This window comes from Marmota flaviventris, chromosome 2 (genome assembly GCF_047511675.1).
Source record: "Marmota flaviventris isolate mMarFla1 chromosome 2, mMarFla1.hap1, whole genome shotgun sequence".
Taxonomy (NCBI): domain Eukaryota; kingdom Metazoa; phylum Chordata; class Mammalia; order Rodentia; family Sciuridae; genus Marmota; species Marmota flaviventris.
In genome coordinates this window covers 106,007,840-106,028,324 of record NC_092499.1, presented here as the reverse complement: position 1 = coordinate 106,028,324, position 20,485 = coordinate 106,007,840, and the positions used below count along the sequence as shown (strand labels likewise).

Genomic DNA, 20,485 nt, shown 5'->3' with positions numbered 1-20,485 from the left:
CCCTCTGCTGTGGCAGATCCTTATTCTCAGAATCCTGTGTTCAAAGCCCAGCATGGTGATCCCTGTGATCCATCCCAGCTACTCAGGAGGCTGAGGCAGGAGCATGGCAAGATAAGGGTTAGCCTGGGCAACTTAGAAAAGGGACTGGGGGTGAAGCTCAATGGTAGTGCCCTGGGGTTCAATTCCCAGTACTGGGAGCGGGGGAGGGGAACTGTATTCAAATACACAAATTGCACATTTATATTGTGCAGTTATGCAGCACTTGAGCATCGTGAGATTTTTAAAATTCCATGTTTTAATTGAATCCTATCTTTTCTGTCTTCTTGTTAGCCAGATGAAATGACAATAGTTTCTTGAAACTAAGCATATTCAGAGTACCACAGCCACCAATATCCCCAGTTCCCTTATTATTAAAAGCAACTAGTGCAAAACTTACCCTGTGGGTCAGTGGAATATTCCATGCACTCTCATTCGCTGCCCTGAAAGTCCCGAATGGTACCTACTATTGTTCTATCCCATTTTACAGAAATAGAAGCCAAGGCTGAGAAGTTAATATAACCTTGTCCAAGGCTGTGACTAGAATCTTTTTGTGTGTCTTTTACTTAATGTCCTTATGGAGCTTCCTGATAATTGTAGGGGCTTCTAAGACTTCCATTCAGTTAGCATTCCTTCTCAGAGAGGGAGCATATTCTTTGGCTGCTCTTTACCTTTCCAATTTCTGAATTTAAACAATCTGCTTGCAGTTGAACCTTTAGTGAGGATTTAAGCTGCTCACAGGAAGGCAGATGTACCTATTTGTGCTTCCCCAGAAGCACATAATAAGGCTTAGATAAGCTGATGGTGAAGCTGTGCTGATCATTCCAAATTGACAATTTATTGCAAATTCATCCTCAGAATTTGCTTATCTCAGGAGGCTGGTGCACAGGAAGAGTCCTTTGGGGATTCCTTTGGCAAGGGACACAGCTGTCAGTGTCTGCTCCTTGCTGTGCTCACCCCACGCCCCATCCCACCCGTGAACTGCCACAGTACTTGCCTTTTGCAAACCAGACTCACAGTTCACTTATGATTTCTAAAAAATAGCTGATAATAGGGGCATCAAAAGACAGACTGCCTTCCTACCTGCCTTAGGGCTCTTAGTTGAATCATCAAGCTTATTCTTGACCCCCACCCCATCCCTGCCATACCACACCCCTTCTAAATTCCTTGTCATGTCTTGGTTTTTATTCCATTCCTCAAGTCCAAGGGCTGGGTCCTGAGTCCTCCCATCAGGTGATGCCATAGGGAGAGGCTGGCACTGGGCTTTATCTTTGCATATTGAGCTGCTTTGAACCTATAGGTTTCTGGTGGCACTGATCTGCAGTGTTGATCAGTGGCTGCTCTGGTGCTTCTTCTCCTGAGTTGTACCCACAGGACCCTTGTCTGTGCCTCACCCATCGGCTAGCTCTTTGATCTGATGAACATGTCTTCTTAACACCCAAATATCTTCTAGGCTGATGCATTGATGGCTACATTTTGCCCCTAGAGGAACATGGCACTGTGGGTCCAGGGTCCCCATTTGTCCAACCAATAGCTGCTGCAGTTAAGAATTCACACAGCAAAGATGTTGAGATTCATGCAGCCTCAAATTAATTCACCCAACTAGTACTGATTGAACACTAACTACCACCTGCCGTGCACTGCCCTGCATGCTGGGGATGCTGAAGGAAACAGATGTCCTCTGAAGACTGACATGGCCCAGAGCTTTATCTTTTGTCCTGTCTCAAAATATTAAATAAATGGCATTGGGGATATAACTCAATGGGTTCAATTCCTAGGCCTCAAAACAAAAAAACAAAACAAAAATATAATAATAGGAAAATTTCACGGTGTCATTGTACAGATGAAAGAATTTCATACATGGTACAAATGTCACGCAACAGTTACAGTGAACTTTAGAATTAATGCTCTTTCCAATAACCACTTATTTTGTGATGAGAAATTCTGTGTCAAATGGCCTGGGTTTGAAGCCCACCTGTTGAACTGAGCAAGTTACTTACTTAGCCTCTCTGTACTTCAATTTCCTGCCTTGTAAGATTGCAAGGATTAAGTTATCATATGTAAAGTATGAGAACAGTATCTGGTATATAGTAACAATTAGCTGTTGTGTAGGAAAAATATTTTATTCTGTTCATTCTACAAATATCTGTGGGGTGTCCTGGAGGTGTCCTAATCCCTGTAGGAGGTCTTGGATAGAATGGTGAATGAGACCCAGTTCTGGGGGCCAGGCACTCAGATGGTGTTGCTTACTAAGGCAGTGAAGTGAAGGAGCGGCTTCCCAGAGAAGACGATGCCCCAGTTGAGCTGGGCAGCAGTTTACTAGGCACAGGGTTGGAGTGGGGTTGAGGAGTGTGGGAGAATATCCCAAGCAGGAGGTTAGCCTGGCAGAGTTACTGAAGATCCCACCTTACCCACAGACTCCAGAGTTCAAAAACAAACCCCAGCCAGGCACAATGGCATACTCCTATAATCCCTGTGGCTCGGGGAACTGAGGCAGGAAGATCGTGAGTTCAAGGCCACGATAGTGAGACCCTATCTCAAAATAAAATATGAAACAGGGCTGGAGATATGGTTCAGCAGTTAAGCGCTGCTGGGTTCAATCACCAGTACCTCAAACCAAAAATCAACCCATTATGGCATGCCTGCAAAATGGTATTGTGGGAGCCTCAAGTTCAGGGAAAGCAGGGTCTGAGGGGAACAAAGGCAGATCAGGGAAACCTTGCTACGATTTGCACGATTTGCACATTCCCAGTTGTCTTCTGGGAGCAGCCCTGAGGGCTTCCAGTCCAGGTTTGCAGGGCAGCCAGTGTCCCATGACGGCCCATCCCTCTAGATTGCCAGTGGCTATACTCAAAGGAGCCACCACCAGGCTTTGCCTGGAGAACAGAGAGCCTGCAGGGCTGCAGAGAGCCTGGAGTGAATTACAGAGCTGGGACACAGGACATCCAGGCTTGTGTGTGTGTTTACAAGGGATGAGAATGGGGGTGGGGGGTCGAGACCTGTTCCAAATAAGGGCCTTGTAAGGGGACTTTTGGTGAGGATCGAAGGGGAAGGAGCCACCCTTCCAAGTTTTCTGGAGATTGAAAAGGAAAGAGGACAGAACAGTGCTGGTAACACTGGCGGGAAGCACTCCTAGGCAGAAAGAATAAATAGCAGGTGTCCAGGGGAGCATGCCCTCCTCAGCCACAAGGCAAGGGCTTGCCTTGAGAACTGGCCCGTGTGTGGTGGGAGGATTTTCTGAGGCAAGAAGACCAGAGCAGGGGCCTTAGGACCACTGATGGAAAGTGGGGGAAATTCAGAACATAAATACAGGATAGTTTTTACCTGTGAAAATGGAAGTCTAGGCTTTCATTTCCCAACTAAAGGGAAGCGTGGTCTTGCCATGGGAGACTTTTCACAGCAAGGAGAAACACATCTAGGAAGTAGAACAGACATCATTTAAATTTGCCATGGCTATTTGAAATCTGTGGAAATCTGTGGCCCCAAAGGGGGCAACAGCATGTCCTCACATGTGGATCATAGCACCAGGGAGGACCATAGATGGGTATGTACAACCCCACGTTGTGTATTTTAAAATGTTCATCACCATAGTCACTTTTATATATTAAAGAAATAAAAAGAGCACACCCAGCAAGTGATCTTATGGATATTATTGTATAGATTTAAGCCAAATTAACAAAGTATTTCATAGAAAAATCTGAAGCATAGGATTGGTGGAACTTGGCTATAGGAAAGTTGTTGAAGCAGTTGAAAGTAATCAATGAGTAGGAAACGCTGGAGTGTGGTGTGTGGCAGAAATGTTAGTAATCCCACATGGACACACAGTGTGTGGGGGCAGGCACCTTCCTGCTTCAAGCCATATTAGCGTTGATGGAACAGGTTGAAAGAGATGCAGACATGCAAGTGCTTTTACAAATCGAAGAGGAAATTACCTAAAGACTTTGCTTTGCAAACTTGTGGTCTGGTGGTAGGTGGCTCATCCCGGGCAGCTGGTCATCAGGGCAACCCTTGTCTTCATCCTGTAGTTGGGTTGTGGATGGAGGGGCGATGCCCACAAACATTTTTACACAAAGCTTCTACAACAGAGTGACTGTCAACCCTGCTGATAAAAAACACTTTGCAGTTCCTGCAGTGGGATTATTCTGGAAGCATTGTATCAAAAACTAATAACAATCTTCATATTTTTTTCTGTAATGGTATTAATCAGTAACTTACTATTTGGAAAGTGCTTAAAACAGTTCCTGGCCACCAGTAAGTGTTATGTGCTGAATTCATCATGTCTAAGATGCCACTGGTTCTAAGAGACACATGATTATTTTATCTACTGCTTCAAAAATAAACACTCCCAGTGGAGCTGGGACACACCCATACTTGTTATCTTTTACAATCTCCCCCCCCCCCACCCCACACACACACCTGCTCCAACCAGTGTTGCCAGCCTGGAATATGTCGTCCATCCTTAGCTTCCTGATCATGTCATCAGATTAAAACACTCCTACCAGCCAGGTGTGGTGGCACACATCTATCATCCCAGTTACCTGGGAGGCTGGGACAGGAGGATCTCAACTTAAAGATCAGCCTGGGCAATTCCCTGGGCAACTCAGCAAGACCCTACCTCGAAATAAAAAGGGCCAGGGGGATGCAGTTTAGTGGTAGGGTGCTTGCCTAACACATGGGAGGCCCTGGGTTTGATCCCCAGTGCTGGGGGTGCAGGGAGAGGTGGCTCCACCCCTTAAAGGGATTGGGGTTTGTTTTGATTGTCAATCTTACTTGGTCTTCACAGTAGCTTCCGGGCAGCCTAGTGTTATGAGCCTCCTGCTGAGGAGGGGACCAGCTCTGAGAGGTTGAGTGATTTGTGTGACACCCTGTGGTTCCGTGGCTCAGGGTCTTGGCTGGGAGGGCTAGTCCTTGAGAGTGGCCTTGGCTTTCTGAGATGGAGTTGACCGTGCTTACAGCCATGCAGCCTGAGTCAGTCCTGGTTTATGCCTGTTGTTCCAGCACTGTTATTAACAACACCTTCTTCCACTTTCAAAAGTGACCCAGGTTGGATGGTAAATTACATCTGCTGTGACCGTGGACCGCTTGTCCAGTGGGGTCAACTCTTCCAGGAAGGTTGATTACAGCTAACTTGATTTTCAGCCCCTGGACTTGGTGTCAGCGCTTGGCTTGGAGGATAAGCCTTGGAAGGGAGCTAGAGCAGAAAGAGCAAAGGAAAGCAAGTCAGAAATCCCAGGGTTGAATCTCAGGGATTAAGTGCTATCGGGAACGTGAAAATGGGACACAAATGCTGAACTTTTGGTAGGACTGCATTGTCTTGAATGAATGTAATAAGCACATTCTCAGTTCCTTGAGGTTCCCTCCCCAGCCCCATCTGCCAGTCCCCAGGAAACCTTCTCAGTGCATCTTCTCCAAGCAGAGGAACTTGGTATAGGACAGCCCTGGACCTCAGTTTCCTCATTTACAAAATAGTGATGGGGGTGTGGGAGTGGGGGATTACAACACTTGTGTCTTGCTGGTGTCGTGAGAATTAAATGAAGTAAAGCATTGGCCTATACTTATAGGTTCAGTAAGTTTTCGTTTCAACTACCCAAAAGTTGAGGGGATGGAAGTGGTTTGTTGGCTGCTGACAGTGGCCATGCCTTCCCTTCCAGAAAGTCCCCTTCCATGTGTTAAATCCAGCTCAGCACACACACATACTTGATTCAAAAATACATCTTTGTCTCATCAAAATATTGGAGGTGTTTAAATTCCATAAAGTTGAAATAATGTATTGCGAGCTTAAGGCTGGTTCACATTGCCTTAGACATAGAAGACACACATGTTCTTATGGTTGATCATTTTCTAATCACTTCTAATGGAAGTGCTTCATTCCAGTCAAATAGGAGAAAGGCAAAAGGTAGAATTCCAGAATGTTAATTTAAAAGTCCAAGTCTAATGGACAGGTCTGTTCCTTTCCTGTTGTGACTCACTGAGGCAGAAAAGTCGCATTAGAAAGCAAGCTCAGTTCGAGGGGAGGGGAGGGGGGGATAGGGAGGGCAGCAGAATACAACAGACACTAGTATTGCTCTATGTATATACATGGCTGTATAACCAATGTGATCCTGCAATCTGTACACGTGGAAAAATGAGAATTCATAGCCCATTTGAATCAAATGTATGATATGTCAAGATCATTGTATTGTCTCGAGCAACTAAAAAAATAAAAATAAAAAAAAGAAAGAAAGCAAGCTCAGTTCAACTGCAGGCCAGAGCTTTGCCATTGTCCATTGTTCACAGTGAGAATATGGTTCATCTGCTACCAGGGAGATGCACTTACAGCATTGGAACTGGAACATTCCAGGCCCAGGTTTTCTGGAAATTTGATCTGCTGTCCTGTTCTGCTCATGGACCAACTAAACTGCCCACACATGATACTGTCCTTGTCGTCCAGACGACATCTTCTGATTGTCTTTTGAAGCTAGAAGCTGCACAGAATTCCGTTTTAAAACCACGGTCTGGGCATTTGGCTTAGAGAACTCTGTCAATGCTAAACTAGCAAATGCTCAATTTGATTGACATTGTTCTAAGTGTTTCTATTTATTTTTAAATTTTGCTATAAGTTGAACTTCCATAATTTGAAAACCCAAACTCTAAAACCCAAAACTTTTTTAGTGTCGTCATGACACCACACCTGGAAAATTCCCCAGTTAACATGTGACAGATTGCGATCAAAATGCAGTCACACGAAAAGTATTGCATCAGTTTGCCTTTAGGGTATGTATATAAGTTATATGTGAAATATAAGTAAATTCCATGTTTAGACGAGTCCCATCCTCAAGGTGTCTTATTATGTATATTCGAATATTTCAAAAACTAAAAATAATATTTTAAAAACTAAAACTAAAACTAATCCCAAATCCAAAAAACTTGGTTCTAAGCATTTTGGATAAGGGATACTCAACCTGTAACACTTTCATGTGATTAACATTTCATGTGAACAGTACAGGAAAATACAAAATGGAAAATAAGTCACCCTTCTCCTAAAACCCCAGACCTTTTCCCTAAAGGTGCCTTGTGTAACTTTGATCAAAATGATTGTAACACACATGCCTTTAAAAAATATGCATACAAATGCAGTCATTCAATATTTTTCCACATATTGTTTTTTTCCTCAAACAGTGTATCTTGATCTCCTTATGTTGGCATGCAAGTCCTATTCAGGACTATATAGTACTTCTTCACAGAGTGTCATTGCAGCCAGTTACAAACATGTGACAGTGAACAAATCTGTACATGTGTCTGGCCACCCATTTGCAGGCATTTCTTGGGGTAAACTAAAAATGTAATTGTCAGAACAAAGATATGTGAATTTTATTTAATTAATTATCTGCTTATATACTAATCTGTGTCTAAAATTTTGGCATCTACTTCCAAATTGCTTTCTAAAAATACTTTTCAGAGGCATTTGGAAGGGTGGTCACCCCAAGACTAGGCCCTGCCACACAGGCCTGTTGTGTTTACGTGGCCTATGTAATGGCTTCCCTTTTCTGGGCATCTGAAGACTGCAGCTACCCAGCGTCTGAGTAACTCGTCTCTTGTACGAATTAAATAGTGAGAGTGTTTGCAGAGGTGCCCGCTGCCGGGCGGGGCCTGCCAGTGCCCTCCTGCAGTGGAGGTGGACTTCCCTGGCAGCATAATGCCTGCCTTGTGCTCTGACTCACCTTCGCTCTCATCCGCCTTGGTAAACACGCCAGTTAGTGAGGCTCCACCTTTTAAAACCAGTCACAATCAGGCAGCCCAGGTTTCTGCCCCACAGTCCCCAGGGGGAACTCTGGTGTCTCAGCGCCACCTCCTATGGGTGAGCGACACATCAGGCCATTATGAGGGTATGGGTGTACACCACTCTCTAGAACTTGCCTGTGAATCAGATGCATTTTAATCAACTGAGTCATCATTAAGAAACTAAATGTAGGTCCAAGAAAGTCCGAACTCAATCCCTATCTACTGGGACATTTCGCCCTTGGAATGTGTGACCATTGCCAGAGCTACAGGTAACTTTCGTTATTGGTGTTACTGTTTTCATCTCTTGACTGGCGCCACCTGCTGCCTTTCCAGCCGGTACCTCTTCCTCCAGGGCCACTGGAAAATGAAATAACCTTGCTGAGCACCCTATTTATTTAAAAGATTTCCATTTTTAGTGGGGTAAACAAAGAGGAGTTACCCAGAAAAGAAGCCCACAGAAGAGAAAAGCAGCTCTTACTGAGGTGTTGTGACAGATGACACTAAGGAAGTGTCATCTATCCCTACTGGCCCACTGAGTGTGCTCAGCAGCCACACCTGCCCCACCTCTCAGTCAGGAGTAGGAGCTAGAGATAAAGGGGGAAATGCAATCAAGGTGATTTGTCCCAGCCCTAATATATGTTCCCCCCTCTTCTAAGAGGTCCTCTGTGTCCCTGAATAACTTTCAGTCTCTCTTCCCAGTGTGTGGGGCTGTGAATGGTAGACATTTCCCACCCTGTGGCCAGCCTCTCCCCATGGCAGCTGTGGTCAAGGAGGCCTCTGGATAAGTCACACATTGTCAACTCACTTGTCCCTGCAGAAAACAGGTTTTTCCTTTTTTTTACACCCTGGGGGAATCTTGAAGCTCCCCTGAGCTGGGATGAGAGCCTGAACTTCTACCTTTGGTTTCTAGCAGTTTCCCTGTGGCCTCTGCTGCCTGGTGGGTTCTGACCTGGTTCTCAACAGTCCGTGTGGGTCACCCATCCCCCAAGGGCTCTGCATTGCTCCCACCCTCCCTAGCTCTGGCACAGCAAGTTATAACTGAAAACCTTTGGCACTTTACAGCTTTCTCAACAGAAAAAATGAGATAATAATACACGGTATTAGGGACGGTTGTGAAGGTTGAGTGAGTTCATGTATTGTAACTATAATTGGGGGAGAGGGGAGGGGAGTCAGTGAGGGAGGGCCCGCTCCCAATACACACACACACATTTGTGAGCCATTGAATACAGAATATGTATCAAATTGAAAACAACTCCAGTGTTTTAGTCTTTGATGCTAAGAGGAGGTGGTCATTAACAAAGATTATATGTCTTTTTAATGAGGAATTCCATTTTAGAGATAGTCTGTCATTCCGTTGCCATTTTAAAACTGAACAGGCAGAAACATCTAGTAAGTCACTGGGGAGACAGTGAAAGAGCCATTTGGATGAGTCCATAATCACTGGGTCTTTGATCCACATCTTGCCTTTGCTATGTACTAATTGGGAGATCTCAGCTTCCTCCTGTGAGATTGGGAGTGTTAACCCGTCTCTGATAAGGTGGTTGGCATAGTAAGTGGACTGGCTTCCACCAAACAGCTTCTTGTTTTCATATGCAGGCACTCTTTGGCTTACAAATGAGGTTATGTCCCAATGAGCCCATTGCAATTCTTTAAAAATTGTAAATTGAAGGTGCATTTAATTTCTCCTAACCCCACAACCACCACAGCTTAGCGACACAGTGCACTGTCATAGAGCATGGGTCAGTGACGTTCAAGATCAATTGGCTGCTGAGGAGCTATAGCTGACCAGCATTGTAACAGCATATGGTACTGCGTGTGGCTATCCCAGGAAAAGATCAAAATTCCAGTTACAATTTCTACTGACTGCATATTGTTTTCACACTATCGTAAAGTTAAAAAAAAAAAATCATCAGTCCAACCATAAAGTCAGGACAGTCTGTAGTAACTGCTTGGGCCACGCTGTTGGTTCCTACTCTACTGTAGATAGAAGGCTCGAGAACCAGGGGAGGGAATCTTCAGTGTCCAGTGATATTTGGGGCCGTGAAAATCAATGAACTCCAAAGGGATCTGGGGAATACCTGCTTTTAGGAGGAGGAAACTGCCTCTGAGTGGGAGTGGGGGACAGGTAGGACTCTTATCACCAGGCAGTGAGGTGGGGAGAAAGACAGTGGAATTGGACGCCCAGGCGGACACTGGTCACCATGAGAAGGTGGCCACTGTGAATCAGTACACACACACTGACACAGAGCTCCTTTGTCTCTTGTCCTTTGTAGAAGTTAAATAACCACTTATCAATAGCCTTCTGTTTTGTTTAACTGTGCTTATGTATTTCAAAGAAGAAAAAACATTTGTGGCCCTTCTTGAGTAGGTGGACATTTCTTGGGGTTAAAACACCACTGACACACCTACAGATTGGTTACTCCAGGACCTTCGTTTTCTATGTAGAGTAACTTCTGTGGGTTCTGGGAAAGCTGGAAAAGGAAGTGAAGGAGGTGGGGCCTGGGGAGGAGCCGCCACACTCTGGTTGGAAGTAGACCTCAGGCATTGGATGGAAGGCCGTGAGTCACGCTGCAGCCTGTGCTTTTCCTCTCTTCTGCTTTGCCACAGAGGAAGAAGGAGCGGTGAGGGCTGAGGTAATTTTGTAGAACTGATGCTGCGTGTGGTTCTGAGAAAGCCAAATATATCATATAGATCATTTCCCTCTGCTAGGCAGCATGGGTGGGCAAACCTTCCAGAACTTCTTTCCACAGCTTGAGCCCATGGCACCGAATTGATTTTCCTACGGCGGACCCTTCTTGGCTGATTTTTTTGACGATTGCTTTCCTCAGAGCCTCTTAGAATGTGCACTTAGCAAGGAATTTGCCTCCCTTAGAGAAACAATTGAACACATTTTAAAAATGAAATTTAGCGTGGCTTCCATATCGTTTCTTTTCACCTCCTGCTTCTCTCAAGGAGCCTCCTATTCCCTTTTCTCATCCAACTTTTGACGTCTGAGCAGCAGCCTTTCTATATACACTTATTCAGAATTTTTTCTCTGCTTTGTCCAACCCCCCCAAGTAGTGAACCCCTGGGAGGGGGCGGGGCTGGGCCTCACCCAGTTCAGTGGTCCCCACACTCACCCAACACATGGAGTTTTCAAGAGGATATATGAAGTGTTTGAAGGCAAGGGACCATATTCCAATATCTTGTCACATGCCTGTCATTCATCATTACATATGTATTGGCTTTTTTTTTTGGCTCCTATTGAGTGTAGATTATAATGAATGTCCTTCCTTTGGTCTCCCCTTGCAAATTCAAATTAAAAATATTTTATATCTATTGTAAATGGCTCCTTCTTCAGGAAGTCACGTCTTCTGCCTCAGCCAGGACAAAGGCGTCTTTCCCCACCCTGGAGGTATATTTTGTGTGTGTTCATGTATTGACTGTCGATGATGCATGGATTGCTTTGTCCATCATCATCTAGGTGTCCTTCAATGGACTTGAGCTCCCAAGTGCCACCACTTAGAGTGAGTCTGTGCTCCAGCCTGAGGACTTGGGAAATAGGCAAACATATGGAGGATTGCACCACAGAAATGCCAAGTGAAAGGAAGCCCTGCAGTCCCCAGTGTTAAGAAGCCACTGCTAGTCAGCGTGGCTCTGGTGTCTTGTATAGCTGCCCTGCCCATTTCTGGTTAGTACAGAAATGGTCACTCATTGCAATGTGCTGAATGTGGAAGGCCAGCATTACACGGACAATGATAAGTTGATGACTTGAGGAATTATGACAACATGACCTAGTGATTGCCTGATACATATTCTTTCCACCTCTGGGTTCTATCATGGAGTTTGAAAAACAAGTCTGGAAAGTTTTTATTTCCTTGCCCATTTTCACCCACAAGTTCAATAAACACAGTAAGATTTTAGGAGGTATCAGAGATTGTCCTTCTTGTTTTGAGCTGTTCCCACACTGTTTCCTTTACACACGAAACATGACCCTCACAGCAACTCTATGAAGTGCATCTTATTTCTCTCATTTTACAAATGAGAAGAGTAGCTTCAGCCACGCAGTGTGCTTGAGTAACTTTCCCCTATTTATCTGTAGGTGACAAACCTGGAATTTGAATCCAAGTCTATGAACGCAAAATCTTTGCTGCAATTTATCTGAGAAATATTTGAAAAATTAGGTTTTGTTGTTGTTGTTTTTTTAAACTCCAGAAGGATATGAGCTGTCCTAACAGTTATGTGATTTTTTTGTTGTTGTTTTTTGTTGTTCCCAGGGGAGCAAAGGCGCCTACCGGTACCACTGGCAGAGTCACAATGTCAAGCACAGTGGGGTGGACGACATGGTGCTGCTCTCCAAGATCACAGAGAGCGCCATCGTGGAGAACCTGAAGAAGAGATACATGGATGACTACATCTTCGTATCCTTACTGGTTGCTGTGTTATGATACTTTGCACAATCAAAACGTAGCTTTATACCTGGTCAGAGAGCCATGTGAAGGTCTGAATTTATGCACTCACAGCATTTTCACCGTTTGGGAATGAGGAGCTGGACTTTTGTGTCCCTTGGTTCATGCTATGAAAGGGCAAAGATGATGGATGTTAAATCATCTTCCTGGCATTTCACAAGGTCAAGTTTCGGCTGGTATTTCACTCTATGGTATTGTCCCTTTGATGTGCTGTGGCCCACACATGGTATCTCTAGATCTTAGAAACTTAGAGAAAGTCCTGGTTTGCAGAGAGTCATATCAGTAATGTAGCGAGTTTCATTCCAGACTTAAAAGGTTTGTAAAAGATTGACAATTTGGCTTTTGTTTTGTTTTGTTTTTGCATGAGGCAGTCGTTTTGCATCTTTGTTTACTAAAGGAAACATGAGAATGCAGATCAACTATTGAAAATGCCTGACATTCTTGAGTTGTTCTTTATGTTTCAGTTTTAGCTTGCCGGATGCCATTTCATTATAGGGCTTTTAAAAATGCAGAATGGAAATTTGATTCAAATGTGTGTTGACTTCATTATAAACAGAGAACTGTGATATTTGCTTCAGTTCCTATAAGATTCGAGAGTTCTGATCAGTGCAGCTATGGGAAGAAATGTGCATGTGGTATCATGGGAGTTAGCCATTGATGTGCAAAGATCTGTGTGGAACCTGCATGATGGTACTGAAAGGTTTAACTCTGATGCTGGTGGTGACTTCTGAAGGTATGGTGTCAAGGATGACCTAGGGCCAGGGATAGTGGCGCATGCCTGTAATCCCAGAGGCTCAGTAGGCTGAGGTAGGAGGATTTCGAGTTCAAAACCAGCCTCAACAACTTAATAAGGCTCTAAGCCTACCTGACTCACGAAGTCTAAAATAATTACTTTCAGGAATGGGGTATAACTCACTGGCATAGGGCTTGCCTAGTATGTATGAGACCCTAGGTTTGATCCCCAGCATGCAAAAATAAAAATCAAATAATTATAGGCTGGCCCTTTGTAGAATACATTTATTAAATCTTGATCTAGACACCTATCTAGAGTTTCCAGTAATTTAATTGAATGGAAGCAATTGTGTTTACTTCAGAACTTTTATTTAGCCAAAAAAAAGCAAATACGCTGAGCTGGGGGGTGTAACTCAGTGGTAGAACACTTGCTTAGCATGCCCAAGGCCCCGGGTTTGATCCCCAGAATTGAAAAAAGAAAGAAAAAAATGAAAATATGCTTCTTTGTATTTATCATCATCCAAAAAAAATTTAATCACTTTTATGTCAGGACCTGGGATTCTTAGAAACTAACAGATGAACTTAGGAAGAACTGGGTGGCAGAATCTGGTTCTGAGCTGCCTGAGTTCAGGCTTTACTCTGTGTGGATTTGGTGACCTTAATAGGTTTTGTGATCTGTGGGCCTTGGTTTCCTCATCTGTATAATGAGAGTGATGATTAAATCTCCCCCAGGTGAGACTGCTATTGGTGAAATGAAATCATGCAGTCAGCGCAGAGGGAGAACAAGCTGTTAATGAACACACATGAAGACAAATGTCTAAGTTCTGATGTTTCTGAATTATTTTAAGATTGGTTATTGTAAATTCATGTGCATTTTACCATAGAAATTCGTTTAAATGGACAGTTAATAAGCCCATAAAAACCTTGGGATGTAGGCTAAAGTTACTGTTAACACTGAAACATGTTTATTGCTTTGGGATTTTTTGGCACTGGGGATTAAAGCCAGAGGCACTTTACCAGAACCACATCCCCAGCCTATTTATTCATTTTATTTTGAAACAGGGTCTTGCTAAATTGCTGAAGCTGGCTTTGAACTTGTGATCCTCCTACCTCAGCCTTGCAAGACACTGGGGTTATAGGCCTACACAACCACTCCCTCCAAGGAAACCATTGTTTTTGATAAGCTGGATAAAAACAGACAAAAATAATGTCAGTAGTTGTCAGGAGTCAGTCCATCCTCCTCCCAGACAGCCTCACTCCTCCCCATAAAGACTGTTTACTCCTAAAGCACCAGAAGCTTCTTCAGGATAGGAACTGTGTCTTGTGTATGAAGAACAAAACATAAAAAGCAATTAAAGCAACACATGTTCATCTCATGTGACTTGTAAAACACAGCCAAGCAAAGAGGAGAACACTAAAACACTCCTAGTGTGCACCATTCACTTTGATCACATGTTGATCATATTCACCTATGATTTCTTGCTGCTGTTATTTTTAACAAAAATGGCGTCATTCTGCGTTGTGTATTTCTTGCTTTCCTGCACAATTTTTGTCATGATGCATTGTATTTATGTTCATTGAAAACTTGTTGACTCTCTTAGACTTGCTTTTTAAATTCAAACAACCAAAACTTAAATGACTCACATAGAGGGGGCTGATTAATGCCTTTGAATTAATGCCTTTGAATCAATAACTGACTAATGTTGTGTTCTACCAAGGAAATGAGTTACTTGACCACTAATGACTTTATGTTTTAGAAACCTCTACCCACTTAATATATGGGAAGCCCAGTATAAGTGTGCTTTCTATCACTTTGAGCTTTGGGAGGCTTGATGGTTCTGATGGATGTTTATGAAATAATACTGGGTGCCTCACTGCAAACTTATTCCTCTGATAAGTGATAAAAGTCTCCGTTACTACTTCATGTTAAGGGGGAGATACAATAGCATAGCATTATTGTATAAATAAGAGTTGACTTTTTTTCTTTCCTGTGTTTAATTGTTAAGGCAAAAAGAGCCATTGTTATAAAATTGCTCATTTTACCTCTTCTTGCATTTAATACCAGCACTGCTGTGTATTGAAGGTCAGCATTTGGCACAATCTATTGTTCATGCATTCAGACTGAATGCACATTTCTTTGTTCTACTTTAGGAAAAGAAAATCTGCCTAAGAAATGCTGACATTTGACAGCAATAAAACCATGTATTTTTGAGCTGTTTATCCTAAGATAAGGAAGGTTGAATTTACCATCCATTTGTCATGAGGAATGCCACAATTACATTCTAAAATATTGTAGGAAACTTAAAAAAAAAAAAAAAAAAAAGGAGAATACGTCAATGTCCTTTTGTGCTTCACATCATTTGTAGCCACTTGGGTGATGAAAGCAGTTCCGGTTTTCATCAAAGTACTTCATGCGTAATTGGGTCCAACTTTCTACCAAACTTGGTTTTTTTTGCTCAAAGATCATACTCAAATGTGTCTGGCATTTTAAATCCTTGAATTAGGAGTCCATACTTTTCTGCCAGACTGGTGGGAGGTCTAGGTAGCGAAAGTAGTTGTTCAGAGCGAGGTATGGCCCTCAGCAGCCCCTTGCTGGGCAGCAGGCTGCAGTGAGACCTTGCGCTCAGGGCTGGAGCCAATCTCACGGGTGTGATGTTGGGCAGGTCTCCTCACCTTCTGCCCCATGTCAGTGGTAGATCCAAGGAAGTTGACTCCTCACTGTGGGCAGTTTTGGGGAAGTCACACACCATTAAAATGTTCTTAGCTTAGCTCTTAGTGAGACCATTAAGAGCAAACAAGCAGAAGTTGTACTACCAGTACATTCCATAAAGGAAAGAATATTTTAATGCTAAAAATGTATGAAGGAAATGATCTAAAAATAAAGAATAAACCTTTATGTGGAATGAATTGAGCCTTATGAAAAATTCAGTGCATTATTTCTGTTTTTGTCATTCTTGCCGCAGGTCGAAGAAAACTCATAGATCTATGGACCAGCATTTGAGAACCAATCAATTAAAGATCTGCTGGGCCCAGTCTGTCTCTCATACTCTACTAAATAAGATGGCATTTACTTTTTTTCTGGTTTATCATATCTTTATATCTCCATGCATTTTGAAAATTAACCTTGGACCACACCTCCATTGCCCAAGGTTATGTGGGTGGAGCCTGTCCCGCAGCTTTTCTAAAGGCATGCTGAATTATGTAGTAGGGAGTCAGGGTGAGTGTGGAAGGAGTGACCTGGAGCTCCCAGCCCAGCCAAGCCTTGCATTCTTAGGGAAATCAAGAGGTCTCTGTAGATCCAGTGTGTTGGAAAGTTGAAAATTGTTCAGATAAACAATGAAGCCAAATGTTTATCTGAAAAGGATAAAATATGTTTGTTTCTATTAAGTTTAAAATTCTCTTGTCTTAATTCTCCTGATTTAGGGAAGTGTGTGGCTGCTTAGCATGGAATTAGGCCACATTGCCCATATAGAATTGCCCTGGAGAACCCTCCTGGGAAACTTAAGGGAGCAACTAAAATTTCCCCCCTTCCTACCTGGGTCATTAATTCAGGATTGGCCTACAACAGTCCCAAAGAGGTTTTCTTCTCTGAATGTTTCCTTAACTAGGCTATTAGCAGAATTTATATCATCTAGTTAGTGAAAAATCAAGAATTCTTAAGGCATCCCTTTGTATAGCAGATTATTAACAATCCAGAAAAAATGTTGGTTACCTTTGGAGCTCAGATGCAGCTCAATTCTATTTATTGGGTAACCAAGGCTGAAGAGGGAATGCTTGGGCTTATGTCCTCAGGGCAGCCTTCATTCTTTGTGTGCAGAGATCAGTTTGTCTAGGATAGGCAGCATGAACAGCATTCCCTTTACTTACGACCCAGGGAAGGGTCAGGTTTGCCCACCTTTGCTTTGACCTGGCGATGGATGTGCCCATAGAATACCCCTCCTCCTCCTCACCCGCAATGAGGTTAGTTTCTAGCAGTGCTGTACTTGTTCATCGTTGGATTGACCATAGAGTCATCACATTTGTTTAGCATGAAAATCCAAATGGGAGGCAACTCTCCATTCCGTTTTGATTAGGTCTCCACCATGTGGAAAAGATACTAAAAATAACTTAAGGAGGGTGCATTTTAGAGCACAGAAAGGATCCCAGAATCTAAGAAGAAACATAGTCCTTCCTCCTTCCTGCTTCAGCTCCTTGCACTGTTGCTAATTTAGGGTTGATAGGTAAAATATGGGGTGTCCCTCTGGTTAAATTTCAATAAAAAAAAAAAAAGAAAACCAAATAACTTTTTAATGTAAGTATATACCAAATAATACTTGAGGCATGCTTAAAAATTACTTTTCTGACATTCAAATTTAACTAACTTTCATATATTTTTATTTGCTAAATCTTACAATGCCACTAATGCTAAAAAGGAAAAGTTTTGTAGCTGGGAATGTAGCTCAGTGGTTAGAGTACTTGCCTAGCGCATACTAAGGCCTGGGTTCAATCCCCAGCATGGCAAAAAAAACCAAACAGACAAACAAAAAACCAAAAGCCATAATCCCAGCAACTCTGTAGGCTGAATCAGGAGGATAGCAAGTTCAAGGTCAGCTGCAGCAATTTAGAGAGGCCCTAAGCAACTTGGCAAGACCCCGTCTCAAAATGAAAAATAAAAAGGGCTGGAGATGTAGCTCAGTGGTTAAGCACCTTGGGCTTAATCCCTGGGCACTAAATAAAAAATAAATTCAAATTAAAAAACAAATTTGAGAGAAAGATGTTCATGATTCTTTTCTCCTTCATGAGGACAAGGGTTTTTAATCAATTCTGTCTGTATTGTTCACTGCTGAATTCCCAACATCTACAACAGTGCCTGGCATATGGCAAACACCCAATTCAAATTAGTTGATCGTTGAATGAATAAAAGGAATTTTTTATGTTCTAATAACATTTTGGGTGCATCTTCTCCAGGCTTTCCTGGATCGCCTGAGCAGAAATAATACTCTCTTCCCCTAAACTCGATATATGGTTTATAATTTTCTTCTCTAAATATTATCTTATTGATGGCACTGAGTTCCCCTGAGCTTCTGAAAAGCATGACTGTTCAGTTCTAATTCCCCTATTTGTAAGCTAAGTAAATGAATATGTCTTTAGTCTACCTATAAAGTTCCAATTGAAAAACGTGTTGTTCGAGGAGAGAAATAATAACTGCCTATTTCACTCCTTGGCCATTTCTGTTCTGTCCACACCCGCCCTCACCCCAAGTGTTTCATGTGCCCAATCTGGAAAGAATATGCTTTAACTTATTTAAAATAATGATTTCTTTTTGTAGCACCTTGGTAATTCATTATTATTCTTGAGGGGGAACAAAGCTTTTGGATAATTGCTTTTGTCTTTGTTTATAACCATTTAGAAAACATGTACATGAGCTTTCTATTTGAACAGTCATTATGAGTTCTTGATAACATCTGGTTGCTTAATTTGAAAAATGTGTAGCTGTGAAGATTGATGATGGACCTTAACTGGGTTAAATCCAGACATACATAGGATCAGTATTAATCTCAGTCAACCCTTTCAAGCAGATGCCATATTTTGGGGAAAAGGAAATTGAAATGTACCAAGGAGCGGTAAGTTATGTGCCATATAAATTACTGTAGTGTTCAGGGCTTTTATGATGCATAAATAGTTTTTTCTTGAAGTTAACAATGCATTTGCATTTTCTTATGAATTACTTATTGGGGAAGCTCAAGTAAGTGACATTATTTGATTCTTTAATGATGTGCTGCTGTTTAGAGTACAACTCGAAGAAACACAGGCCAAACCCTTGAGCCTTATTTGTCTACAAAATTAGATAAATGAGTGTAGAATCCTCTTTGTGAGGGAGATTTTCCTGCTTCTGCATATGCCACATAATTCTAAGGAATAAAAAACAATAACAGGTTAAGAAAAATAAGGCAATGGGAATATCCTTTCAGAATTAAACCCTTAGCTGTGGCTTATATGACTTGAAAATGAAAAATGAATATTTTATTACTCCATTTATTAATGTGGAACCATCTCCTATCAACTTTAGCTCCATAGTCATTTCAGTTGTTAATAAAAATAGAAGCTGTGATCCTTGTTAATATATTTTATTTTGCGGTTCAGCACTTACTTCCCTTGGTCTTCCCATCTCTGCCTCTTCCTTTCTTCTGCCACTCCTCTCCTCTGTAGCAGAAGCACAAGAGCATTCACTAATTCTGACCCCTGGAAGTCAAACAAAAGAGAGCCCACACAGATTCATCAGTTGAAGTGGAAGGCAACTTAGTCAGAGCAGGAGCCCACCCCAGTGTTGCCAGATGAATGGTGCTGGTAGCTGGAGCCGAAGGAGGCTGCCACGCGAGAGGCCTTTGATAAAGCTGCCTTTATGGAGGCCCAGCACAAGGGAAACACTGTCTGCAGAGGCCAGGCCCTGCCCTGGCCCCCAGTGGGAGGACCCTGAGACAGAGCTGATTCTGCATCCTTGATGGCAGCCAGGGCGCCATGCATGGAAATACTATGCTTGCGTTTCCTTCCAGTTCTCTGAAAAGGGCTGTTGCCTGTGAGTCCCTTTTAGATCATTCATCTGTCAAAGAATTGTCTTTATAGGAATGTAGAATTTTTTTGGTACCAGGGATTGAACCCAGGGAGTCTTAACTAACTACTGAGCCACATCCCCAGCTCTTTTTATTTCGAGACAGGGTCTTGCTAAGTTACTTATGGCTTCACTAAGTTGCTGAGGCTGGCTTTGAACTTGATATCTTTCTCCCTCAGCTTCGAGAATCACTGGGATTATAGGCAAGTGCCACCACACCTGGCTCTTTTTGGTAATTTTTGAGGGAGTGGTAAAGGTGGGCACCAAGAAATTGAATAGAGCAGGGCTGAAGTCAGGCTGAGACAGTGAATTTATTAGGTACAGAAAAATGTTTTAGTTTGTATTTGTGCATAGCTAAGCAGTCTCATGAGACTAAATCATTAACCCAGGATCCTCCTTCCTCAGCCCCCCAAGTCCCGCTGGGATTACAGGGGTGTGCCACCACACCTGGCTGAAATGTAATATTTTTGTCAGGGGGATGGAGAGGGCATCGGGGATTGAACTCAGGACACTTGACCACTAAGCCACATCCCCAGCCCTATTTTGTATTTTATTTAGAGACAGGGTCTCACTGGGTTGCTTAGTGCCTCATTTTTGCTGAGGCTGGTTTTGAACTTGGGATCCTCCTGCCTCAGCCTCCCAAGCCACTGGGATTATAGGATATGCCACTGTGTATAATTTTTTAAATTGCTAATTGTAACAGTGTTATAAAGTACCATGTAACAGTGTTCCTGAGTACCATGCACTGTGTGTGCATGCAACAACTTTAATAAAACATCCGTGGATGCTGGCTATATCCTACTATATCTACCTCCATTTCACAGGTGAGGAAACTGAGGCCCAAAAGTGACATATTAGAATTTACCAAGCTAGGATTTGAAGTCGGGTCTCCTTGATTTTAGGGTCTCAGGAGATGGGA

The 20,485-nt window shown here is 42.7% G+C and overlaps 1 protein-coding gene across 1 annotated transcript in view; it reads left to right on the top strand.

Moving 5' to 3' along the window:
• Myo1e (myosin IE) overlaps nucleotides 1–20,485 on the top strand; it is a 190,772-nt gene that overhangs the window by 68,039 nt on the left and 102,248 nt on the right. Inside the window, exons 2-3 of the mRNA XM_027926182.2 lie at nucleotides 12,054–12,197; nucleotides 18,491–18,580. Coding sequence (XP_027781983.1) covers nucleotides 12,054–12,197; nucleotides 18,491–18,580 — 234 coding nt within the window. The remainder of the gene's footprint in view (nucleotides 1–12,053; nucleotides 12,198–18,490; nucleotides 18,581–20,485) is intronic.